At 35.6% G+C, this 25,548-nt stretch overlaps 1 protein-coding gene across 1 annotated transcript in view; it reads right to left on the bottom strand.

Annotated features, from left to right (window-relative positions):
- The window catches only part of Metap2 (methionyl aminopeptidase 2), a 38,941-nt gene extending 13,779 nt beyond the window's left edge, over nucleotides 1-25,162 (bottom strand). The window contains exons 1-7 of the mRNA XM_047549154.1: nucleotides 24,911-25,162; nucleotides 23,029-23,133; nucleotides 16,071-16,136; nucleotides 10,924-11,026; nucleotides 4,382-4,543; nucleotides 3,489-3,670; nucleotides 2,556-2,650 (exon numbers count right to left, since the gene is read on the bottom strand). Coding sequence (XP_047405110.1) covers nucleotides 2,556-2,650; nucleotides 3,489-3,670; nucleotides 4,382-4,543; nucleotides 10,924-11,026; nucleotides 16,071-16,136; nucleotides 23,029-23,133; nucleotides 24,911-25,061 — 864 coding nt within the window. The 5' untranslated portion in view covers nucleotides 25,062-25,162. The remainder of the gene's footprint in view (nucleotides 1-2,555; nucleotides 2,651-3,488; nucleotides 3,671-4,381; nucleotides 4,544-10,923; nucleotides 11,027-16,070; nucleotides 16,137-23,028; nucleotides 23,134-24,910) is intronic.
- Nucleotides 25,163-25,548: the final 386 nt, after the last annotated feature.

Raw genomic sequence — 25,548 nt, 5'->3', positions numbered from 1 at the left:
TTTAAAATTCATATGGCATCCAAGGGATCTTGAATAGGCAAAACAAGCTTGATAAGGAAGCACAAAAATGGAGGACTCATACTTCCTATTTCAAAACTTACTACAAAAGTTACAGTAAATAAAACAGAGTGGGACTTGCATAGAGTAGACCAATAGAATAAAGCCCAGAAATAACTCTCATACAAATTGTCAAATGTTTTGGACAAGTATACCAATACTATCCAATGGGGAAATGAAAGTCTTTTCAACATGGTGCTGGGAAAACTGGATATTCATACACAAATGAATAAAGATGGACCTTTCCTCACCTAACACCATATCCAAAAGTTAGACCTAAATTTAAGACCTAATACTTCCTCTTAGAAGCAAACACTGGGCACAAACTTCATAATACTGGATTTTGGCAATGACTTCCTGGATATAACACCAAAGACCCAGGCAACAAAAATTAAAAAAAAAAAAAAAAAAAAAAAACCACTGGACTTCATGAAAACATTTTATGCATCAAAATGAACAATAAAAAGGCAACTTGCAAAGTAGAAGAACATATTTGCAAATCATCTGATGAAGGATTGATATTCAAAATATATACAGGACTTATGAAACTCAACAACAAAACAACCTAATTCAAAAATGGGCAAAGAACTTGAATAGATCTCTTTCCAAAGATGATATACGAATGACCTGGAAGCACATGAAAAGATGCTCCCCTCACTAATCATTAGGGAACTGCAAATCAAAACCACAATGAGACACTATCTCACATTCATTAGGATGGTTACTATCAAAGAAAAAACCCAGGTACGGTGGTTCATGCCTGTAATCCCAGTGGTTCCGGAGGCTTTGGAAGGAGAAATGCCAAGTTCAAAGCCAGCCTCAGCAATTTAGTGAGGCCCTCAGCAACTTAGTGAAAACCTGTCTCAAAATAAAAAATAAAAAGAGCTGGGGATGTGGCTCAGTGGTTAAGCACCCTTCAGTTCAATCCCTGGTACCAAAAAAACAAAAAACAAACAAACAAACAAACAACAACAAAAAAAACTACCCAGAAAAAATAACAAGTGGTGGTAAAGATGTAGAGAAACTGGAACCCTTCTTTATGCACTGTTAGGTTAGTGGGAATGTAAAATAGTAGAGCCATTGTGGAAAACCATATGGCAATTACTCAAAAAGTTAAAAAAATATTATTACCATATGATTCAGCATTTCTACTTCTGGGTATATAACCCAAAGAACTGACAAATACGGTGTTTTAAAGATATCTGTACTTTCATATTTATAGCAGCATTATTCACAACAGCTAAAACAAGGCAATAACCCAAATGTCCATCAACAGATGAATGGATGAGCAAATGTACATACATATAATTTTCTTTTTCTATATTTTTAATTGTTGCATTATAATTATATAGAAGTAGGATTCAATGTTACATATTCATACATGCAACAATATAATTTGTTCAATACTGCTCCCAATATACAATAAATTATTCAGTCTTTGAAATTCCAACACAAGCTACAACATGAGTAAAGCTTGAGGACATTATGCTAAGTGGAATAAACCAGTCACAAAACAAATACTGTGATTCCACTTACACAAAGTACTTCTATTAGTCAAAATCGCAGACAGTATAATGGTTTTTGCCAGGAGCTGGTAAAGGAGGAAATGAGGAGCTACTATTTAATGAGTATAGAGTTTCAGTTTTACAAGATGAAAAGAATTACGAAGATGAATGCTGGTAAGGGCTGCAGAACAGTCATTTCATTGCCAATGAAATGACTTAGAAATGGTTAAGATGGCAAATATTATATAATATGTACTATAACACACACACCACATGGTGGTGATGGGGGGAAGCTGGGCTGCACCAGTGCTTTGTAGAAAGGAAAGACGAACTGACAGAGCAAAGGATTTGTGGGGAAGTGAAAACATTCTGTAAGACACTATAATGGTGAATATGTCATTACACATTTGTAAAAATCCACAAAATGAGGGCTGGGGATATGGCTCAGAGTTTTTGCCTACCGTGTGCAAGAACCTCAATTCAATACCCAAAACAATCCAAAAATACTCTGAAAAACAAAACAACAACAAAAACCCACCACAGAATATTCAAAACTAAGAGTGAACCCTAATGTAAACTAAGGAATTTGAATGGTTATGTCAATGCTGATTCACTTATTTTAACAAATGCACCTCTTCTCAGGGGATGTTGTACAAATATGGGGAGAGGGAAATATATTGAAAATCTTCATACCATCTGCTTAATTTTACTGTGAATCTAAAACTGCTCTTAAAAAATTGTCTATTAACAACAAAAAAGAACAACAAAAAAAAAACCCCAGCCAATTTGACAGGCAAAAATAGATTCAAACTGTTAAATACTCGAAAAGTTGAATTAAAAAAAAAAAAAAGGCTTTTGTATACTCTGTTATCATTACACACTTAAGACTCTAGAGGCACTGAATTAAGTAATTCACCTTAACTACCCACAGACTTTAAAACAGGGTATAAAGTGCTCAAAGTATGTTCTATGAAATGCTTATAGTTCACATACCTTTATTCCAGTATTAGTAGCATCTTTTACAGCTTTTAATAATGCATCATATTTGGGATTAAAAGTGACAGTAAAAGCACAGTCAATAATCCTACCTGGAAAAAAAAAAATTCATCTGTAAGTTTACTTATCAGTCAATTTATCTACTTTATAGCATTTACTCTACCAACCTCGCTAGTTCAAAGGAAAGCTCAATGGATTCAAGAAAGGCAGCAGCCTAAGTTTCCAGAGATCATTCAGAATCAAGGGGGAGCAAGGAGTACAGGAAGTACACAAAGATTTCAGACTGAAATGTGTAATTACTAGGATTATGTGTTAGATGATAAGATAGTAATAATTCACTACTCTCCCAAATATGTGATCAATAAACGGAAATAAACAAACAAAAAAAGGCAAGAAAAAAGAAAAGACAGTGAAATACAGAACAGTGTAGAGCAAAAAAATTTAAATAAACCAAACCGTACAGAACCACAGGGTCCTAAACACAGTGCTGTCTATCCAATTCAGTAAACCTTAGGTAAGGAGTAAATCTAAGCTTGCTTTCTTGCCTGATAAGTAAGAAATAAGGTATTTGGGTACAAGGTTTTGGGGAGAATTTACAAAAGTAAACAGGTACCTCAAAGCTGATAAAGACTCTAGATAAATGTTTATTATTTGAATATACAATGTATAAAACAATGACCTAACTTTAGAAACACAGGATATGTTCCATGCTTTAATATAAAGAAAATAAAGCTTGACTTCATTTTTAGTAGGGTGTTTTAATGGAAAGGAAAAATGTCCCTCAACACATCTTTAATGAAAAGTAAGGAGGCAAGAAGAAAATTTGCAAGTTCAGTATTTATAGTTCCATCCAACACTATAAAACTGGAGTAGCTGGTTTTTATCCCCAGGGGGTGGAATGGAAGGTAGGAATTATTTCCATGAACTCACCACTTATATGTGTTCCAAAGTCTATCTTACAGATGTCATCATATTGCAATACTGTTGTGTCACCAGCATTGGGAGTATAATGGGCAGCACAATTATTGAGAGAACAGCCAGTAGGAAAGGCCAGGCCTGCGTTTAGTCCATTCTCTTTTATTAGCTTTCGTGAACAGTCTTCCAACTTCTCACTAAACAAAAAGAAAAATGAAATTTGTTTACTTTTATATTCTTACCTTTATATATCTTCTAGCTCAGTAAGATCAGAACATGTACTAAAACCCTTACACTACTTTTTGGGAATAATCTCGGTATTTTCTGGATATAAATAAGTAAAAATTCTACAATGATATGAAAACAGCTCATCTATAAAAGACAAGGAAATTTCACTAAATATCTGGAAAAAACAATCCACTTTTGTTTACTAGGAGATAAGTCTCTGACCAATTTAAATGTTGATTTTATTTGTTCATTTGTTAAACTGTCTAAATCAAAGAAGTGTCTTTTATACTAATTATTTCTCAAGGTGAAAAATTAGGGAAATAATTTTATTGGATTATTCACTGCACTGTAATTATGCTTTGTGTCTAGGCATTTCAAGAATTTTTATTTCTTAATATAAATTATTAAATCACAAAACATCAGATTTCTAGACAGAAAATAAGAATAAGTAATGAATACATGTGCAATAAAAGAGGGAGTCCAAGGTATAAACAAGTGTGTGCTCCTCTTTTGGTTTCCTCCTTACAGTGAAACAAGAACTCAGAAGATATTTATAGAGTCTTTATTTAAAATACAGTTTTATTAGCAAAGAGGTAACAAAAGTCAAACATTATAACTGCAGAGTTAGTATTAAAATAATAATTTTTTATCATGTTCTTACAAAAACGTATTCCTTTTACCAGATTTCTATCATTGTCATCCCAGGCTTGATCCAGCTCATAACATATTTTCTAACTTGTCGATGTGCTTCTGCAGCTTCTCGAAAATCATTCCAAATCTCTTCACTAGCCTGATCTAATGCTTTCTTTTCTTCACTTGTAGTTCTCCAAGCAGCTGTTCGCCTTTAGAATAGGCAAGCATAGTAGAGTCATTTAAAAAACAGCAGAACAAGCATAAAGACTAAGGGAGATAAAAATACGCCTAGTAATACAAGATATTTTAAATAAAATTATATTATACATTCAATTTCTGTATATCAACAAAGTTTCTGAAATACCAAAACCACATACCTGTAATCAAACCAAATCAGTTAGAACATTTTTAAAGATTCTTAGGGGAGGAAAAAAAAACACCTCAAGTAAGATTTCATTTGTAGGTGTACTAATACACTGCCAATACAAAATGAAGGAAAAAAAAAAAAAAGAAAACCAGAAAAGACATATAAGAGTTCAACCAAGCAGGTGGGGGAGAAAAAGTCATATTTCCACTTTAGGTGATCTATACTTACGAGACTTCAAAAGAGTACGACAAAAATTAGCCAAGAGGGAAGTACAATTGTCCTCACATCTGAGGAACTGGTTCCAAAACAAATCCCATACCCTGGGGATACCAGATCCATGAATGTTCAAATTCCTCATATAAAATGATGTAGTATTTACATATAACCTATGCACATTCTCCTGCATACTTTAAGTCATCTCTACATTATTTAAAATACCTAACAAAATGTAAATGCTATGTAAGTAAGTGCTACACTGTGTTCTTTAGGGAACAATAATAAAAATGTGTATACTGTACATAGTCAACATAGATACTATTTTTTTTTTTTTTTTTTTTTTTGCCATGCTGGGGATCAAACCCAGGGCCTCTCAAACGCTAGGCAAATGGCTCTACCTACCACTGGGTCAATCCCCAACCCCAGATATAATTTTTTAAAAACTATTTTTGATCCGTAGTCAGATGAATCAACAGGTGCAGAACCCAATGACAGCAAGAGCTAACTATTAATTCAAAGACCTGAACTGGAAATGTGCTTACACTTTCCTCAAAACACGTAACATTATGTGCTTGTATAGGATTTTTCTGATTGCATATATATATATATATATACATATATATATATATATATATATCAATATCAGAAGTAATGTTTCTCTTAAGATATGGCTCACACATTTTTAAACTACCAGGGTTAACAGATTTTTATATTTAGTATCTAGGAACCAAAGCCATTGACTCCCTCTAAGCAGAACATTTTTAAAAAGAGTAACTGTTTTAAGAATGAAAATCTTTAAAAAATTTGTTAGAACGTCCACACAATTTGGGAGGATGGTAGGGTTTGTGCTAGGAATTGAACCCCAGGACACTCTACCACTGAGCCACATTTCCAGTCCTTTTAATTTTTTTTTTTTTTTTTTTTTTTTTTTGGAGACAGGGTCTTGCTAAATTAAATTACCCAGGCTGGCCTTGAACTTGCAAACCTGTCCTAGCCTCCTGAGTTGCTGGGATTACAGGCATGCACCACTGCGACTGGCTAACCTCTACACATTCTTAAGTAATATTGTGTATACAGCTCACAACTCATTGATCACTGAAATACAAAGGAATTATCCTTATTTCTCTTAAGCTAGTGGCTCAGCCAACTACAATCTTCAGTTAAATCCAACCTGGTACCTGTTTTGTAAATAAAATTTTATTCCTATACCTATTCTATGCTACAATAGAGATGAGTAACAAAGTCTAATATTTACTATATGTAACTTTATAGAAAAAATACACCCAAGTCTGCTCTATATTATAGGTCTCTAAGTTAATGCCCCAAAATGCTTCTTGATCAAGTTCACCATGATTGTTTCCTACTGTTTTTGCTACTTGTGTGCCAATACCTAGCACCTCTAATTTGCTACAAAGGTCCAAAGGAGATGTCCTATTTGGCACAGACCATACATGAGCACAATGGAGACTTCTTGGGCTTTTTTTCTGTTTGGAAATGTATTTCAGATCTGTTTATGGATGTTATCAGATAATCAAAACAGTATGGTACCATCAATATAAAGTCAGTTTTAACCTCATAAGTATTTAAATGTATATGAATTACTTTTACAGGAATAGTGAAGATTTAAGCAACTTCTATTCAAAACATTCAAATGAACATCCTATCTATATATGGTTTAGAGCATCAGACTAAAAAGTAATAGGATAAGATCCTTTCTTTAAAAAGAATACTTTCAAGAAGTGGCTCAATATGCTACAATATAGTAGTTGCTCACTCCATGCTGGGTCAGACAAGCTAGGTTATAAGAGTACCACAATCTCCTGACCTCTAGTAATAACCCCTTCTCTTTCACTAATCCAAAACCCTTTCCTGGGAACTAAGAACCTGGATATTCTAAGTACAAATTACTTACAAGCAGGCATAAAGGTACTAGTTATATTCTTAGATTCTTAGATTTAAACAAACACATCAGAATTCTTCATCTCTTACATGGATCATAATTCTAGCACATATACTACAGCAGTAGATGGTAGTCAAGTTTAAGTATCACTTTCCTCAATCGTCAAAAGCTTTTGTGAAAAGTAAAAAACATCAGTGAACATGTACTATAGAGTTATAATATGAAAAGCATGTTCACAGGAAACTAATGGAAATCATGAATCTAGGCTATGAAAGTGAACTAGTCGTTATCAGTTCTAACTCTTGCCCTTCCCCCATCCCACACTTACCCACTTCTTAAAGACTAAAACATGAATATAATTAAATTTCAAAAGCACTTTTCTAAATTTTATAATCAGAATATGCTATAATAAAGATCCCCAATACTAAAATCAACAGATCTCATCGAGTACCTTACATACTTAAAAGGAGCGAATTCTTCAAGATTATGGAATGGCAAGGGGATATATGGCTCAGTGGTACAGCCTACCATGCATGAGGCTCTAGGTTTGATCCCTAGCACCGAAACAAACACCACAAAGGTTATGAATGATCTCCATCACTGGTAAAGAATTACCAATAGAAACTGGATTAAAGAAACTCTTGTTTGAAGTTTTGAGTTCAAATTCAAAATCATTAGCAATCCTAGAGAAATCAGCTATAAGGGCCCAAATGAAGGACAAAAAATATCAAGAAGTCACTGTCTTTTCCTACTTTGAATCTTCTGATGTTTAGTCTATTTAACAAAAACATGGAAATTATTACAATATGATGAATAGAACGATGACCATTCTGAGTTTAACAATAATTTCCAAAGAAAATAAACTAATCCAGCTGACAAAGGCATGACAGAATGCTTTTCAAACATATTATTGCTAGGTGCAGTGGTGCCCACTTGTAATCTCAGCTACTCAGGAGGATGAGGCAGGAGGACTGAAGAACCTAATCTATTTGTAAATGGTTAAAAACTATTTCTATGAATACTGAAAAGAGCAAACAACCATCTGTATTTCTACAGAACAGCATACAACACTGCAATATTTAGGAAAATTATTACCTTGAAAGGTATTTTAAAATATAATTAACAGCTTCCTCCATTAAAACAGAATTCTTTCTACCTATATTTAATTTGCAATAGAAGTTAACAGCAAGGAAAGGTAGTTTTTGAAACTTTTTTAAAAATCGCAGTATTTTTCCCAAGTATTAAGTATTACTTCAAGTATTCCACAAGACTCACATTGTTATTAGCAGTATGCTAACAAATATAGGAAACAAATGATTTTCCTCTCTATTCTAGCAATAAGCAGATAGAAATGGGAATAAAAACATTTCATTCATATCAACAACAAAAACCATAAAACATTTAAGAACAAATTTAACAAAAAACAGATAAAAATCAATCTGGAAAAAAAAACTAAATAAGTGAAAAACAGCATACCAGGACAATGGATAAAAGAGCAATAAAACTGTCAAATTTCAGAAACTAATAACAATGCAATTCTAATCAGAATTCTCACAAGGACATTTCAGTGTGTATGTGTGTAACAGGGGAGAATAATTTGTCTTATGAACTTATTATAAAGTTTATATTCTATTATAAAGTTTCAATATCATATTCAAATAGCATAAAAACGAATATGATCAGTGAGCAGAATATACAATCCAGAAATTGACTCCATTATATATGAGAATATAGGATATGACAAAGGTGATTATTCAATTTGGTAGTATGAATTATTTAACAATAAACCAGCTATCCATGTGAAAGAAAATAAAATGAGTACCCTCAACAGTACACAAAAAAATCCAGATCTAGTAAAGATGTAATAAAATACAAAATAACCCTAATCTGAAAATTATTTAGTTTAATACACACATACACCTACCTAGACAAAATTACTGCTGAATGATTTACAGTGGCAAAACATATTGGAGACAAAGGGAATGCCTGTTAATTACAGATTGGTGGAATAAAGTATGATACATTCATGCCACTAAATATTATGAAGCATTCAAAAAGGATAATAGAACTATTACTTGGAGAGACTTCCAAGAGGTAATACTAAATGAGAAAAGCAAAGGAAGTGTGCCTATGATTCCATTTTTGTAAAACAATGACCAAAATATTCTCCCTTATATAAAGACACAGATGTACACATACATGAGCATAGAAAAATATGAAAGGCTACCTGCTATGCTAGGTGGTTAACATGAGTCTAGAAGGAAGGGAAAGAAGAGGGAATAAGCAAAAAATAAATAAATAAATAAATAAATAAATAAACATTTTTAAAATGTATGCGATCACATATGTACTATGAGAATTTATGTGATTAACGTACAATTACATGTATTTGTGACATTTAAAAAGTACACCTTTTAAGACAGGGATAGCAAATGGTGAATTCAAATTCGAAGAAAAGATGCCTAAGCTCTAAAATCCTGAATTTTACAGACTTATTCCTAATAATATCCACATTTAGGAATAAGGGAGGTGAAAATTTGACAACATTATGTTTTATGTTTAAAGAAAAACAGGATGTCTTTATAATAAAAAATTTTTTAAAAAAACCAAAAAACTACAGTAGAAGCTTTCTTAACCAACTACTGCAACCACTGGGTTATTCAATGTTCATTTTTTTTTTCTTTCTTTTTTTTTTTTTTTTGGTGGTGCTAGGGATTGAACTCAGGACCTCACACATGCTAGACAAGTGCTTCACCACTGAGCCACATCCCCAGCCCCAATGTTCATTTTTTTATGGGGATTGAACCCAGGGGCAATTAACCACTGAGCCATATCCTCAGCCCCCTCTTTTTTAAAATGCATTTTGTTTAGAGATAGGGTCTTGCTGAATTACTTAGGGCCTAGTTAAGTTGCTGAGGCTGACTTTGAACTCAAGATCCTCCTGCCTCAGCCTCCTGAGCTGGAATTACAGGTGTGCACCACCACACCTGGCTTACTCAATGCATTACATAGAAGAGAAAATGAAAGCAGACACAGTAAATTACTTGTCCCAGTCACAAATCTGATTGTTAGAACTAGGATTCAAAAAACAGGTAGTTTGTTCCCAGTTTCCATGCTCTGTCTACATAATACCACTATGAGCATCTGCTGACCAGGTGAAATTATCCTCACAGAACACTTCTCTAAGAATTGGGTGAGTTTCTTCCAAAACCTGGGTTAAGTCATCTGTACTTGTTAACTGTAATTATATAATTCAATAATACACTACATAAAAAGAATTGTTTCTATGAAAACTAAATTGACTACTCTGAAAATTCTCCTATAAAGACAAACCATCAAAAAACACCTTGTCAAATGGGGAACAGTAGGTCAGACTTATACTCAGTGACTTGGGAGGCTGAGACAGGAGGATCACAAGTTTGAGGCCGGCCTCAGCAGTTAATCAAGGCTCTAAGCAATTTCCCGGACCCTATCTCAAAAAATAAAAAGGAAGGTATGGGTTGTGGCTCAGTGGAAGAGTACTTGCTTAGCATGTGTAAGGCACTGGGTTAGATCCTCAGCACCACATATAAATAAATAAAAGGTCCACTGACAGCTAAAAATTACTTTAAAAAAATAACAAAAAAATAAAAAGGAGATGTATAGATGTAGCTCAATGGTATAACTAAAGACACAGCTCAGTGGTAATGTGCTCCTGGGTTCAATTCCAGGAAGAAAAAGATCTAAATAAAATATATAGGGTTGCAGGTGTGACTCAATGGTAGAGGTCCCTGGGTTCAATCCCCAGTACTAAAACAAAACACTTTTGTCAAATTAACTATAGATAAGATTAAGTATAAAAGTTTTTTTGGGGGAAATATCCTTTATCTAGAAAGACTTTTTTGTGGGGGAATGGGGATTCCCACTTTAACATACCTTTTTGATTAACCAACCTGCTAGTGGTCCCAAATCATTCTGGTAAGAGGGCTTCTACTGTATTTTCTTTGCAACAAATTCATAAACTTTTAATAAAGTAGTAGATCAAAGTTTTGAGAAAAATCAAATCGGCTTTACTGCTAAGCTAAAACTTCCAAAAGTCAAACTAGAAGTTATTTCATGATCCTTACCCATCTTGTGTGGGTGGGTATTCACACTCTTGTCCTTTGGGAAATACACCGTTAGGATACAGGTCACAAATCGGTACTGAGGGAGGGTCTGTTTGAACTTTTGCTGTGAAACACAAATAAAGCATTAACTTCTATAATTAAATATAAATTTAAGCAGTTATTACAGCTTTCTCAGTTCTAATGATTGTTATATACCCTAATTTTAACCTCCCTGTTGTTATATGACAGTTAAAAACAGAAGACACTTCACCATTCTGGCCATCTCCTCTCTAACTTATTGCTGCTTAAACAAAAGAAATCTTTAGCTCCTCAGAAGTCCATCATGTATTTAAACATCATATGCTTTGGTAGAAAAGCACACTTTCAATGTTTTCATCTCCACTTATTATACTAGAGACGCAATAGCACAGAGGTTGGTTTTCACAAATAAAAAGCAAAAAAGTAACAAGAAAATAAGAAGTTCTATTATATATTAATAAGTAAAAAACTATTATTCCCAGGGAATATTAGTAAAAGTTAAGAGCATACACTATCAATGCTGGAAATTTTGAGTTAGCCATACACAAAATTTCCAGGTACCTGAAAAAAGTAATAGCACTTGGCAAACATCTCAGACATTATTTCCCAAATTGTAGAAGGTATCCCTAATCCAAAAATCCAAAATGTCCCAAAATCTGAAACTTTTCTGAGCACTGACATACCATTGTAAGTGGAAAATGCCACATCTTATTTCATGTGGCAGGGTGCTGTCAAAACACAAGCATGCTAAAAATACTGTATAAAATTATCTTCAGGCTATGTGTATATGAAACATAAAATGAACTTTATGTTTAGACTTGAGACCTATCCTCAAACATCTCATTATGTATTTGCAAGCAATTCAAACTCTGAAAAAAAAAAAAAATTCAAAATCCGAAACACTGTTGATCCCAAGCATTTGGATAAGGGATACTCAACCTGTAAACACACCAAAATGCTTTAAGAAAATACAGATTTTTCTTCTACAAACTTTTAAAAATACATAAGAACTAGCTGTGCAGTTCTTACTATATGAAGACCTGCCTTTTAGTAATGAATGCTGTATCCAAGGAATGCCAAGAAGTTGCATGAGAGCTAACATATGCAGCAATAAATGACTTTCAGTGTATACACCTGAAGCATTTACCAACTACTGAGTTGAAGTGGTTCAAATGTTATAAAATTTTTCTTATATTTTACACATAATCTGTTTTTTGTTCTGCAAAGGGGAAAAAAGAGGCACATAAATATGACCATTTATTGAGGCAAATCATTATCTAAGAAACCATTTTTGGGCTCTCTCCTTCAATCCAAAAGTAGTATCTCATGAGTGCCAGCTGGTTCTCTCTCTTTACATTATAACATTTAAAAATGTTGTATGGGTAAGTAAATTGGGAAACACTTCCTCCTGTTACATGTTCCTAAGAGGAAACAGAATTATAAAATCAAAAAGATTTTAGAGAGTATCTAATTCAGCTTCACATTCAATCTAGGAATCCTCTAACACTCCTTACAGATGGAACTGAACTCCTAACGGTAGAACTAGTCACTAACTCTCAAGCTAGTACCTATTCATTTGGGGAGCACTGTAACTCTTCCCACATTAATCTCTCTCTCTCTCTCTCTCTCTCTCTCTCTCTCTCTCTCTCTCTCTCTCTCTCTCTCCTCTGTTAGTCCTAGCTTTATTCTTTAAAGTAAAAAAAAAAAAAAAAAAAAAAATTGATTATGCACTGCTATTCATTCCTCCCTACGACAAGGAACCACTTCAAGGGATATGACTGTCTCATCACTTTTACCCAAATTTGCCAGCCTTCAATTTGTCAAAGTTTATTTTAAATGGTGCCAAAACTGACTTGTATTAATATATCAAGTAAGGTATAATTAGTGTAAGACTATACTTCAGATTCTATAATTCCTATTGTTACTGAAATAACTTAAGACTCCTAGCTTTTTTGGTTCACACTGCATCAGCGCTCAAATTCCTAAGGATCCCAATCACCCAGTAATAATTTTATATGTCTCTGTATAATTTCAGCTTATTAACAGGCTATTATCATAGTTATCCTAGGTTCAAAAAAAAATTCCTGATTTTTGTTTACATATCATCACCATCACTGATTAAAAGACTAGTTATTCTAGTCTTCTGAAATCTTTGTTTTTTGTCAAGGTTTTGTCTTATCAACAAATATGATAAAGATGCCTTCTATATTGTCTACAAATTAAAGTTCTCAAAAAGAGTCAGAAGAAAATAAAATATAGCCAGATGCAGAGGTGCATATCTGTAATCCCAGCTACTCAGGAAGCTAAGGCAGTAGGAGTCCAAGTTCTAGGCCTGGCTGAGCAACTTCGTGAGACTCCCATCTCCATATAAAAAATAAAAAGGACTGGGGAAGTGACTCAGTAGTAATGTACCCCTGGTTTCAATCCCCAGTACTGAGGAAGGAAGGAAGGAAGGAAGGAAGGAAGGAAGAAAGAAAGAAACGAAAGTGAGAGAGAGAATTTGTAATCAGAATATCAGAGTTAAAGTCTATAATTTCAAATTACGAGCTGTGACTTGAACAACACAACTAAAAGGTACCTAGTCTTAGTTATTTCATTTACAAAATGAAGTTAAGTGAAATCCTGAAAAATATTTGAAATCATAATGCACTATATTTGAGGATTTGTGTGTGTGTGTGTGAATGTGAGAGAGACACCAAACTCAAGGCCTCCTGCATGCCAGATAAGTGCTCTATCACTGCACTATGCCTTCATCTTCATCCCCCAAATTATCTAACACTATAAAGAAGTTATGAGAACGTGTATTGCAGTTATAAAATATTATTTATAATTCTCCCAACTTGTAGATGAGGAAAATGAGGGCAATGAACTAACCCTGATAACATTATTTGCTTTATTTCAGAAGAACTTTAAGTTACCTTATTAGGATATCAAAAATACACAAATAAGAGACATTCAAAGTAAATTAGAAAGCAAAAATCAAAACAAAGAAAAGATTACAAAATAGAATCTTAAATAAAGTTAATATAAAAATCAGAAATTTGGTTCTAGGCCCCCTAGTAGCCAACATTAAATAAGTATATAAAAAGCCAGACTATTCTCATAGTTCATGGTGTTTTTGAGATAAAACCAATCAACTACACAGGAAAAACACAATTATTCTTGATACTAAGACCAGAAAAAAGAGGGTCTCTTAAGAGTGCTTAATAATAAAGGTCAGGTGCAATGGGACATGCCTGTAATCTCAGCAACTCAGGAGGCTAAGGCAGAAAGATTCAAGTTCAAGGCCAGCCTCAGCAACTTACTGAGACCCTGTGTCAAAATAAAAATGAAAAAGAACTAGGGATGTAGATCAAAGGTAAAATGCCCTTGGATTCAACCCCACCTCTATCCCACAAAAAAATAAAGAAATGCATTGAAAGGGCTGGGGATGTAGCTCCGTGATAAGAGTGCTTGCCTAGCATGCACATGACCCTGGGATCAAACCCCAGTACTACAAGAAAAACTAAAAAAGAAATGCACTGAAGCCAAGTAGGGTGGTGCACTTACAATCCCAGCAACTTGGAAAGCTGAGGCAGGAGGATCACAAGTCAACTGAGCCTGGGTTCAGACCCCAGTACTGGGGGAAAGGGGGTGGGAGGGGGATGAATGGTAAATTCAACAGTTCAACAATACTCTAAGAGGAGGCACAACTGTATCATACCAAAACATTTGTCAGCAGAATTCTAAAAGGGACAAGTATAAAATAGCTCCATAATCGTCCTCCTTACCAGTCTGCTTTCATTAGGGAACAATTTTAAAGTACGTAGAGAAATAGGTCTCTCTCAATTCATTCTCAGAGAATACATACTATTTTACACAGCCATATTTTTAGTGGTACCAGGGACAGAACCCAAGGTTGTGCAAGTGCTCTACCAGAAAGCAACATCCACACCCTTCACAGGCACACTATTAATGATTTTTGAATGGAAGGAATAGGGAATAGGACATTAGAATATATGGAATATTCCTGGAATGTAATTAACTTGTGCTCACTAAATACAGACTTATGTGTCCTCACAAGCTAGAGGAAGGAATGACATCCTTTTTATGAGAGTGGAAGGAAGTAGCAAGGATAAATACTGGAAAATAAAGGTTATCCCACTTCTACCTGGGAAGACACGCTAGGGGAATGACTGGCAGAGGCAAAAGCTTCTAAAATACAAGTACTTCTCTCAACAACAGATAAAAATGGAAGTCAAGCGGGGCACAGTGGCGCACACCTGTAATCCCAGCAGCTCACGAAGCTGAGGCAGGAGTTCAAAGCCAGCCCCAGCAAAGTAAGGCACTAAGTGGTCAAGTGCTCCTGAGTTCAATCCCTGGTACCTGCCCCTACCCCAAATGAAAGTCAAGTCCACAGAATTCTAATTCATAAAATTTTAGCCTGAAATATTTTAAAGGAGGGCATAACCAGACATTTAAATGATTCCCTAATAGCCCAAAGGGTATCCAAGATTAATAGAACTTACGTGTTCTAATTCTCAAACCAATCTTTATTCCTCAATACTATATAGTCTTCCCTTAGTCTCCCTAATATGCTTTCAGGCTTTTGAAGATATTTGGTTATGTCATTTTTAGAAACACAATATAAGCAGGGACACATTTTATACATATTTAAAACAGTACAATAATAAATTTATTTATAAAATCTCACCATACGTACACAGTTTAAAATAATGGCATTCCTCATTAAATATTCATCAAGAATCTCAATTTCAAAGTTGACAGATAAACTGCAAACCATGTTTTCCGTATTACCACATTCCAAATTACCACAAAGGACCATCACTTAGCCATCCCTGACAAAACCATTCTTTGAATTATGCAAGTGTTAATTTATAAAATTTTTAGGAACTCACTGCTAATTTGTGATTAAATGCGACCAACTCACATAAATGCTATCAAAATACCAAAGTCTGTTAAACCAAAATATTTGCTATATAACTTTTAGTTTCACTAAATTCTACCTCTATTAAGCCTAAATTTATTTCCCCGACATGTAATAGGACCTTAAACTACTTGTAACCTACTCTTCAAATCTGTTGGTTAATAACTAATATTACCAAGTAAGATTAACTTAATATACTAACGTCCTCTCTTCTTCTTCTTCTTTTTCTTCTTCTTTCCAGTTGCTCCATCACCATCACCATCTCCATCTAAGAAAGAACAATTCCAAATATACATTCATTTAAACCTCATAAGGAGAGGGATAAAGAAAGCACAAGGACACAAGTGTTTATGAACGTGTGCATACACACACATAAGGCCTTTTAAACAGCATTTGACAAGGTTCACCCAAGACTCTTATAAAAGAATTTGGTATGTTGCTAGTTTTTAGTACATTTCACTTATGTGATCAACAACACTAGCATATTTTATTTTGAATTACTTGAACACACACTGTTGAATAAAATAGTTTTAGAATAAAAACTGTATCGACTTTCTTTTTTAAAAGCTAGGAAAAATATTAATTTAATTTAGTATCAATAATAATGACCCTGTGACTTCATCTAAAATAACACTAATAACAAGTTCACATATGCTTTGCAGTTAACACATGTGTTTCATTACTGCATCTAATGCTCAAAGCAACCCTTACGAGGTAACAAGGAATGTCTAAGGTACATATATACAATAATTCCACTGGTAAATGCTGGTAAATGGCATAACTGGACCAATAATTATGCCAATTGACTTCTAATCTAGTAGGGTTATGTGTGGTATCATGATTATAATGTCTTTTCCAGTATAGTTAGCAGAAAAAGAATTCTGTCTCTGGGCCAAACTGTATTCAAATATTAGTGGGCATATATACTCTTCCTGGATTCACAGTACTGAGATAGAGCCTGATGCCTAAAAATTGGTGGAAAATAGTTGTCAAAGAAATACCCAAAACAGCCATAAATCTGTTCATGAGTCTTTATAATAACTGTCTATGAAATATACTCTTAAAACTTTGAGAAAAGTTAAGGATATTATTAAAGACAAGATGAAATAGTGACTTAGAACATTTTAAATAAAGATACAGGCCTAAGAGTCTGAACTTCTAAAAATGCCGTTCAATAATTCCAATTACTTTTTTAAAAAATATTTTTTAGTTGTCAATTGATTTTTATTTTATTTATTTATATGTGGTGCTGAGAATCGAGCCTAGTTCTTCATACATGCCAGGCAGGCACTCTACCACTGAGCCACAACCCCAGCCCCCAACTGCTTTTGAAGTTTCCAAATCTACCCAGAAAATCACGCTGCTCTGAAATAGCAATGAACAAGATGCTGTCTCAGATAAATATTAGTTGACAGTCTAAGAGTATGCTCATCATTAAAGAGTTCTTTTTGAAAGTTCCACCTAGTGGCTATAACATCAATAATTTTAGATAGTAAAATCTACACCTATAAAACGTCAAAAGACTCTTAAATTTTATTCTTGAATTGCACCCTTTTACTCCCAGATTCAAAAAAGAGCCATGAAAGCAATTCTCTCACTGTTCTATATACAATATTATTTTATCATACAAAACTGCAATCACTGGTTGAAACTGATCCCTATACATCTGTGGGCTCCTTAAGGATTACACGTCTTAAAACTAAGCACAGTGATAAGAACATGGTAAATGAATGGTCTTTAAGTTTATCCTTTTAATATTTATTCTTTTACTTAAATAAAAAAACAGGAAGCAGCAATTTAACAAGGAGGGAAGTTAACAATCTACAGCTTATATGGGTTCAACAATATGAAAATCAGTATGAAATAGTATTTAACAATTTTTTACTTACAAAATTGAAAAAAAAAAATTTTTTTTCGGGTACCAGGGATTGAACTCAGGGGCACTCAACCAGTAAGCCACATCTCCAGCCCTGTTTTGTATTTTATTTTGAGAAAGGATCTCACTGAGTTGCTTAGCACCTCACTGTTACTGAAACAGGCTTTGAACTGGCAATCCTCTGTCTCAGCCTCCTGAGCTGCCGTGATCACAGGCATGCTCCACTGCACCCAGCCACAAAATTGAAATTTCTTATATTCAATCTTTTTCTTTTCTTTCTTTTTTTTGGTTGGGGGAGACTGTACTGGGGATCGAAGCTGGGTGTTTTACACTGAGCTACATCCCCATCCCCCCCCCTTTTTTTTTTTTTTTGAGACAGAGTCTCACCAAGTTGCTAAGCCTGACCTCAAACCTGTGATCCTCCTGCTTCAATCTCCAAAACTGCTTGGATTCTAGGCATATCTGGTTGTTATGTGCACTCTTTTAAAATTAAAAAGAATCCACGGGGTAGACAAGTCAATAGAAACACAAATACTGCAGATTTACTCATTATTGTTTTTTAGGTTCAGAAGCCTAACCTGAAAAACTTTTGGAAAAAACAACTCAGTGTCCTTTATGCATCAGATAATCTAATTCATATATTCTGCATGACAACTTTAACAGTACCCTTCTTTATTCCATTAAATGTTGAGTTTGTAAGGGACAGGCAACAGGGACAGAGAGTAATAAGCAAAATAGTTTTTGTTAGGGAAAAACACTCAAGTGTCTAGCATAATGCTACACATACTAGACTCAACCTAAAACATTTCAAGATATGAAGCCAATTTAAAACATGCTAAAAATCTTTCCAGCTGTATGCCTTTGGTGAATTATTTAGCCTCCCTCTGCAATAGTTTCTTCATCTTTAAAACAGGATAAATAAAAGATCCTCATTGATACTTTATCATCCTTCTGAAGCTAACTGCTTTATTCAATGTCCAATGTCTGATTCAGTACATAATAATAGCCACCACTTAAGGAACTCTTTGTGCCAGAATGGCCGTAGAGTCAAGATCTGAATATTAAGCTATATATGCTTATGGTTCCAACCATTATACCATACTGAAATTTATGTCTTTATATGTCTGTCTTTCATAGCATCCCAAGATATTCCTATTAGGCCAAGACAGTTCATATTTATTTATTTATTAAAACTATGCCCCAATCAACTGATATCTGCTGAACTGACAATTAGACATTCATATGGGAAAGAAAAAAAAACTTTTAATCTTTATCTTGCTCTATAGAAAAATTCTAAAAGGCCAGATGTGGTGGCACACACCTGTAATTCCAGTGATGGAGGCTGAGGCATGAGAATTGCCAGTTCAAAGTTAGCCTCAGAAACTTAGGGAGGCCGTAAGCACTTAGTGAGAACCTGTCTCAAAAATTATAAACAAAAAGGGATGGGAATGTGGCTCAGTGGTAGAACACGCCTGGGGGTTCAATCCCCAGCATATGTGCACATGCGCACACAGGCGCGTGCACACACACACACACACACACACACACACACAAAGGATAACAGACCTAAATGTAGCAGGCAGAAAATAAAAATCTTGAAAAGAAAATCTTCATGACCTTAAAAACAAAGGTTTAAAGTTTATAGACAGGATGCAAAAAGCACCACCCATAAATTAAAAAGTGGATAAACTGGACTTAATCAAAATTAAAATTGTGTTACAAACAATACCATCAATAAAATGAAAAAGACATTCCACAGCATGGGAGAAAATATTTGTAAAACATGTATCTGGTAACGTGCTTCTAGAATACAAAGAACTATTATTATAACTCAATAAGCTGACAAGTAACCCAATAAAACAGACAAAAGATCAGAACACTTTATAAAAAAGATATATGAAGACAGGCATGCTAGTGGATGCCTGTAATCTCAGCGACTAGGGAGGCTGAGACAAGAGAATCACAAGTTCAAGGCCAGACTCAGCAATTTAGTGAGGTTGTAAGCAACTTAGAAAGATCCCACCTCAAAATAAAAAATAAAAAGGGCTGGGGATGTAGCTCAGTGATAAAGTGTCCCTGGGTTCAATCCCCAGCAACACCAAAAAAAAAAAAAGGTTATGAATATGAAAGGCAAATAAAAACATGAAACCATAATGACATCTACTATGCACCTATCAGAAAGGTTCTAATTTAAAAACTGACAATAGTTAGGTGCTTACAAGAACACAAACAACCTGGAACTCTCGATCAGTGCTGAAAGGAATGCAAAATGGTACAGCCACTTTGGAAAAGTTTGAGTTTCAGAAATCTCATATGTAGGTATTTACCAAAGAGAAATGAAAACATATGTCTACACAAGGGTTTTTTGCAACTGTTCATAGTAACCATATTCAAAATAGACAAAAGCTACAAACCTAAATATCCTTCAAATAGTAAATGGATAAATGTGGAATACTACTCAGCAATAAAAAATGTACTAATTCCTAAAAAGGAATGCAATATTTAAGTAATTGTCAAAACTATTACTAAGTGAAACAATCCAACAAACTGCACACTGAATAATTACATTTATATGATAATCTAGAAAAGGCAAAAACTACAAGAAGAGAAAACACATTAGTGATTGCCAAAGGTAAGAGCATGGGGCAACAGAAATGAACACAAGGGAACACAGGAAATTTCTTGTGGAGATGGAAATGTTAAATGGAAACGGTCTATACCTTTTTCTTTTGTTGGTGGTTACACAATTGAATACTAAAACTCCCCAAATGTACACTTAAATACTATTTTAGGCAAATTAATAAGCCTAAAATTAAAATGTATCGAATGATTTACATCTGGCACACTGCCAGATGCCTACAGGCATCAACTTTTACCTATTGATACCCAAAACAATCTCATGTTCAACATACCTAAAATTAAATTCAATACCTTCTTTGCCTGCCAACTCTCTCCCCTAACTCTAACCAGCTTTCTGCTGACTTCATTATATCAGTCAAGAGCACTAATGTTCTGTCACCTCAACAGTCTCCATTACTATTACTGCACCCTTCCCTTCCATTCCTATTTATGACTATCTGTTTAAATCCTCATTACCACATGCCTGGCATACTGCTAAATGGCCTTCACAATGATCTCCTTGCCTTTCATATACGTGTACTCTCCTGTAAACAATCATGTAAATACGAAGCCTAAATTATTTTTTCATAACATACCTAAAAATGCCCCAAAGGCTCCCTCATTGAACCCTCTTATAAGGCCAGTTTGCACGGTTCATTATACTTTGAAAACTTTCTCAGCATTATCCCTACTCAAAATGGTCTCTTGTACTTGGTTTTAAACAAGTCCTATTCTCTCCAATGAGTATTCTTTTAGTATTCGGCTTACAATTCTATTTCCAAATTTCACTGAATTGAAATGTATATACCAGAATCTTTTCATCTCTATAGTTTGTCTTTCCACCACACCAATAGTTTTAGGAGAAAAATTCTGAAATATAACTTTCCATCCCTCAAAGAGCACTCATAGCAACAGACAAGCAGTACTTATCGATCCTGATTATCAAAACTAGGAATTAGGAAAATTGTTCAAATTGATGAAAACTATCAATATTCCTAAAATTTTCTTTTAACACACTGAAGATTTCTTTTCTTTTTCTTTTTCTTTCTTTCTTTCTTTTTTTTTTTTTTGTGCTGGGGATTGAACCCAGGGCCTTGTGCATGCAAGGCAAGCACTCTACCAACTGAGCTATTTGCCCAGCCCCTGAAGGTTTCTGATCTAACACACAAAAAATTTTCCTTTTCCATGTCAAGAAATTCAGTCAACTTATAGAGGTAAAATGAACAAAGCAAACATCAAAATTAGCCCTGTGATAGTCTACAGTGGTATATATATTATATAGTATATAGAATATGGTATATATTATAGACATGTAGTCTATGTATTCTATCGTGGATCTATAATAACCTATTATATTACCCTGAATTTACAAATTCCTTTCTTATTTGAAGTTCACAATATGTTCATAATCTGAAGCATAAACCAAAGTAGAATAGAGAAGATGTTTGCTTAAGGAAAGGAAAAGCTAACAATTCCTTTTGATCTAGACACCTTTCTTCCAGTTAAGTTTACTATGGCTTTTTAAAAAAATGTTTCTGGGAATCAAACCCAAGGCCTGGAGCATATTAGACAAGTACTGTACCACAGAACTACACCTACAGATCTTTTTAAATTTTTTTTTACTGTTTGTTGGTTTGTTTGTTTTTAATTTTGAGACAGGGTCTTGCCAAATTGCCCAGGCTGGCCTCAAACTTGCAATCCTCTCACCTCAGGCTCCTGAGTAACTGGGATTACAGGTGTGCACTACCACACCCACACATGGTGTGACTTAAGCTTCCTGAAGGCAAAGAACATATCTTTCTAAGGGAAAAATACTACTCTAGATTGCCCAAACAAAATAATTTGGTACAGCCTCTGCTGATGGCTGAAAGGTATAACCTGTGACAGGCTAACAATGCTTAAGGTAGAGCAACTGGTCCTGGCAGCAGATAAATAAAAAAGAAAAGGCAAGTCCTATTTCCTCCTATACCAAAAGAGGCTGCAGAATAATAAGTCCTTTGACTTAATCTTCTTTCTCTCCTCTGTCTTACAAATACATCAATTACTAAAATTCTAGTAGTTTTCTTAAAAGAAATTTTATAGCACCCAAATATACATAAGGAACTAGGATCAGGGAATTTAAAAAGACTTTAGAAGCACTCCAACATACTCCTTTGAGAATGAAGAGAGGTAGCACTGGTATAGAGAGTAAAAAAAACGAACCTGTGATCAGGTGCTAGGTTTTAAATTCTGGCTCTGTACATATATTAGTTGTGTCACATGAGACAAATCATACAACCATCACTTCTCTATCTATAAAATGGTAGCACCTATTCTGCTGGATTTGTGAGGTTAAAGCAAGTGAGAGCATCCTAGCACAGTGTCTAGAATACAGTAGTTGTTAAATATCAACTAAACAAACTCTCAATTATTTTACTAATACCCACTATTTGACCTTCTGCTAGGTACATTTTTAAAAGTTGAGATCTGTGCTACCTGAGCAGCTGGTCAACATATGCAACTTTTTAAGGAGTTGCTAATGCCTTTTCCTTTTATCTATCTGTGACATTAACTGAAGCTTTGGCAAGTGAAACGTCAGAGAACAGACTGGGCAAATAAACATTTTGTTTAAAGAATGTCACATTTTCTATCTTTTGTAATCACAAAAATCAAATTAACTATTTACCTTCATCTTCATCATCTCTGTCTTTCTCTTCCAATGCTTGTTTTTCCAACTGTCTTGCTACCTCATCCACTGAGGCTCCTGATTCTTTATCAGGTTCCTGTTGCCCTGTTGATCAAATAAAATAGCATGAACCAAATGTAATAAGGATACTTCCCCACTAGAATATGTTCTAATGATCCCTGGACAGCTTACAAGTGCTTCTTGATAAGTGCTCAGGAAACAAAAACAGAAACATTATTTCAAATATAATTTGTTAAGTGACAGAAAAAAAAATCATCCATACCTATACAGTAATGTCTGTTAATTAATTCATTCAACAAAATATCTATTACATCTGCTAGCAGGTAAAGGATAAATAAAATAGTGAATTGGTCCCTATCCTTATTATAGTTTAACTTTTAAAAGTATTCAACACACTGAACGAATACTTTAATTACTAGACAAGTACCTATCTAGTAATTAAGTATCTAATACAGGCAACAGTGCTGAAGGCCTTAAGAAGGATTCAGACAGAATACACCTAGCTCTGTGAAGAAAGCAGCTATCACAATGAACTGGGTTAAAAAAAAAAAAAATCAATCAATCAATCAAAATAAATAGAAAAAGTCCATTACTAAAATACAAATTTTTGAACATCTAAGCACAAGACAAGCCCCAAGCTCTGAAAGTGATTACAATCTAGCTGTATGAGCAATATGAGTAGAAAGAGTGAAACCAGGTAGCACATAATGAAATGACATTCTGGTTACTGAAAAGAATTTACATTGAGAGATACAACTGTTAAAAATATATTAGGATCATTCTACTGAACACCTTCAAGAACAACTGCAGAGTTTGGATTTCATCCGAAAGCCAAACAGCCACCAGAGTATGCCCTAGGATTAAATTTTGCTCTGGAAGAGACCCAGCGAAGCTACAACTTTCCCTCTTCCATCTAATCAAAATTTCAGAAAGATGTTGATTAGTCCTGTCCACCTTCATTTTCACTCTGGCCTCTCCGTTTTTGTCTCAAAGTATCTCTAGCTTATCTTAATTAAAAACAGGTAAAAATATGTTTTCCTAAAATGAAGGAGTTGGTGAAACAAAAACAGTGACTTCTCAAAACACTGAAGTTCCTAGCTAATAAAACGATCCCACTGTGTACCTTCAGTTGTTTTCCCTGCCTCAGCAGTAGATTTGGAGGTTACTGCTTGAGAAGTTCCATTCAGAGCCAAAGCATATCCCTTCTGCATTGCCTGAAAGTGGTATCATAACTCGGGCCTGAAGGCCCTAATGCTTGACGATGCTGTGGAATTAGGCAGGTGAAAATTCGCACCACCATATCCAGAAATCCTCGGTGACACGCGGGCAAACACACATATACACAGACCCCAAAAGTGCAAACTGCAACAACCCTCACGTAAACCCGGATGTGGGGGGCCATCGGGTCAGGCTATTCGCTTGCCCACCGCCATCCTCGATCAAAATACGTCTCAGGTAGCTCCAGCAAAGTGGCAGCATTGAGATTTTTGAGGAGGGCCCCAAACCACGCGGAAGATGGTAGAGCTTGTTGTGTGAATGGTTTCATGTCCGCTCCATGGTCTGCGTGGGAACTGAGTCCTGGCAAAACAGGGGCGCCTGCCCAGCGACCCCAGGGCTACCTCACGCGAAGCCGAGGCAATCTTCTACCTCATCTCTGCCCCCAAGAGCCTTCTGGCCGCACAGAGAGGGAAGCCGCCTCTCCCCAACCTGGGAATCTGGAGCCCGGCCTTGCCCCTCTCTCCGGCCTGGGAATCCATTCAGTCCAGGACTCCGGGTCCCCGGTCCCTGCCACCCGCGCCGAGCCTGAGCCAAGTCGTTCGGCCATTCCTGGTAGGGACTGGGAAAACATGACTCCCCTTACCTGCGGTTGCCCCTTTACTCTTCTTCTTCTTCCGTCTTTTTTTCTTGGCTGCTTCCTCAGCCGTAGAGGCAGCTCCCTCCTCCCTGTCGTCTGGATCCAAGTCGCCATTCAGGTGGCTCCCGGAGGCCGCTGCCTCCTCCACGCCCGCCATGTTGCCCGAGAGAGCGCGAGGGAGTAAGACAGAGCGGCGAGGGCCCGCTCCTTCTTCACCCACCTACACCAGCGACGCCGGAAGCTGCTCTCGATGGTCGGGGCGCGGGGGATGCTGGGACGGCGGAGGCCTGGACTGCGGCGTCTGGCTCCCCGCGGCCGGCGCGCGCCTCAGTGCCTAGCCGCCGTGGGCGAGGGACTGACCTGACCGCTGACTGGTCCCAAGCCTCGGGCGTTCCCGGCGCAAATCCGCCTGCGTACAGTCAGCTTGAAGGGGGACCTTCGGCTCCGGAGCGAGCTGGAGAAACCTGTGCAGGCTCTGTAGAGAGGGCGACCTCCAAGAGGAGGGGCGTGTTGGCCCGAACCGAAAATTTTAATAATCCTGATTTATAAATCGTACGAGAAGCAGCGAGCGGAGCTTTAAAAAAAATGTGTTCGTGTACACATCCCTTTGTGTGTGTGTGTGTGTGTGTGTGTGTGACTCTCAA

The sequence above is a fragment of the Sciurus carolinensis genome, chromosome 4 (assembly GCF_902686445.1).
Source record: "Sciurus carolinensis chromosome 4, mSciCar1.2, whole genome shotgun sequence".
Lineage (NCBI taxonomy): Eukaryota > Metazoa > Chordata > Mammalia > Rodentia > Sciuridae > Sciurus > Sciurus carolinensis.
This window is presented reverse-complemented; position numbering and strand designations above follow the sequence as displayed.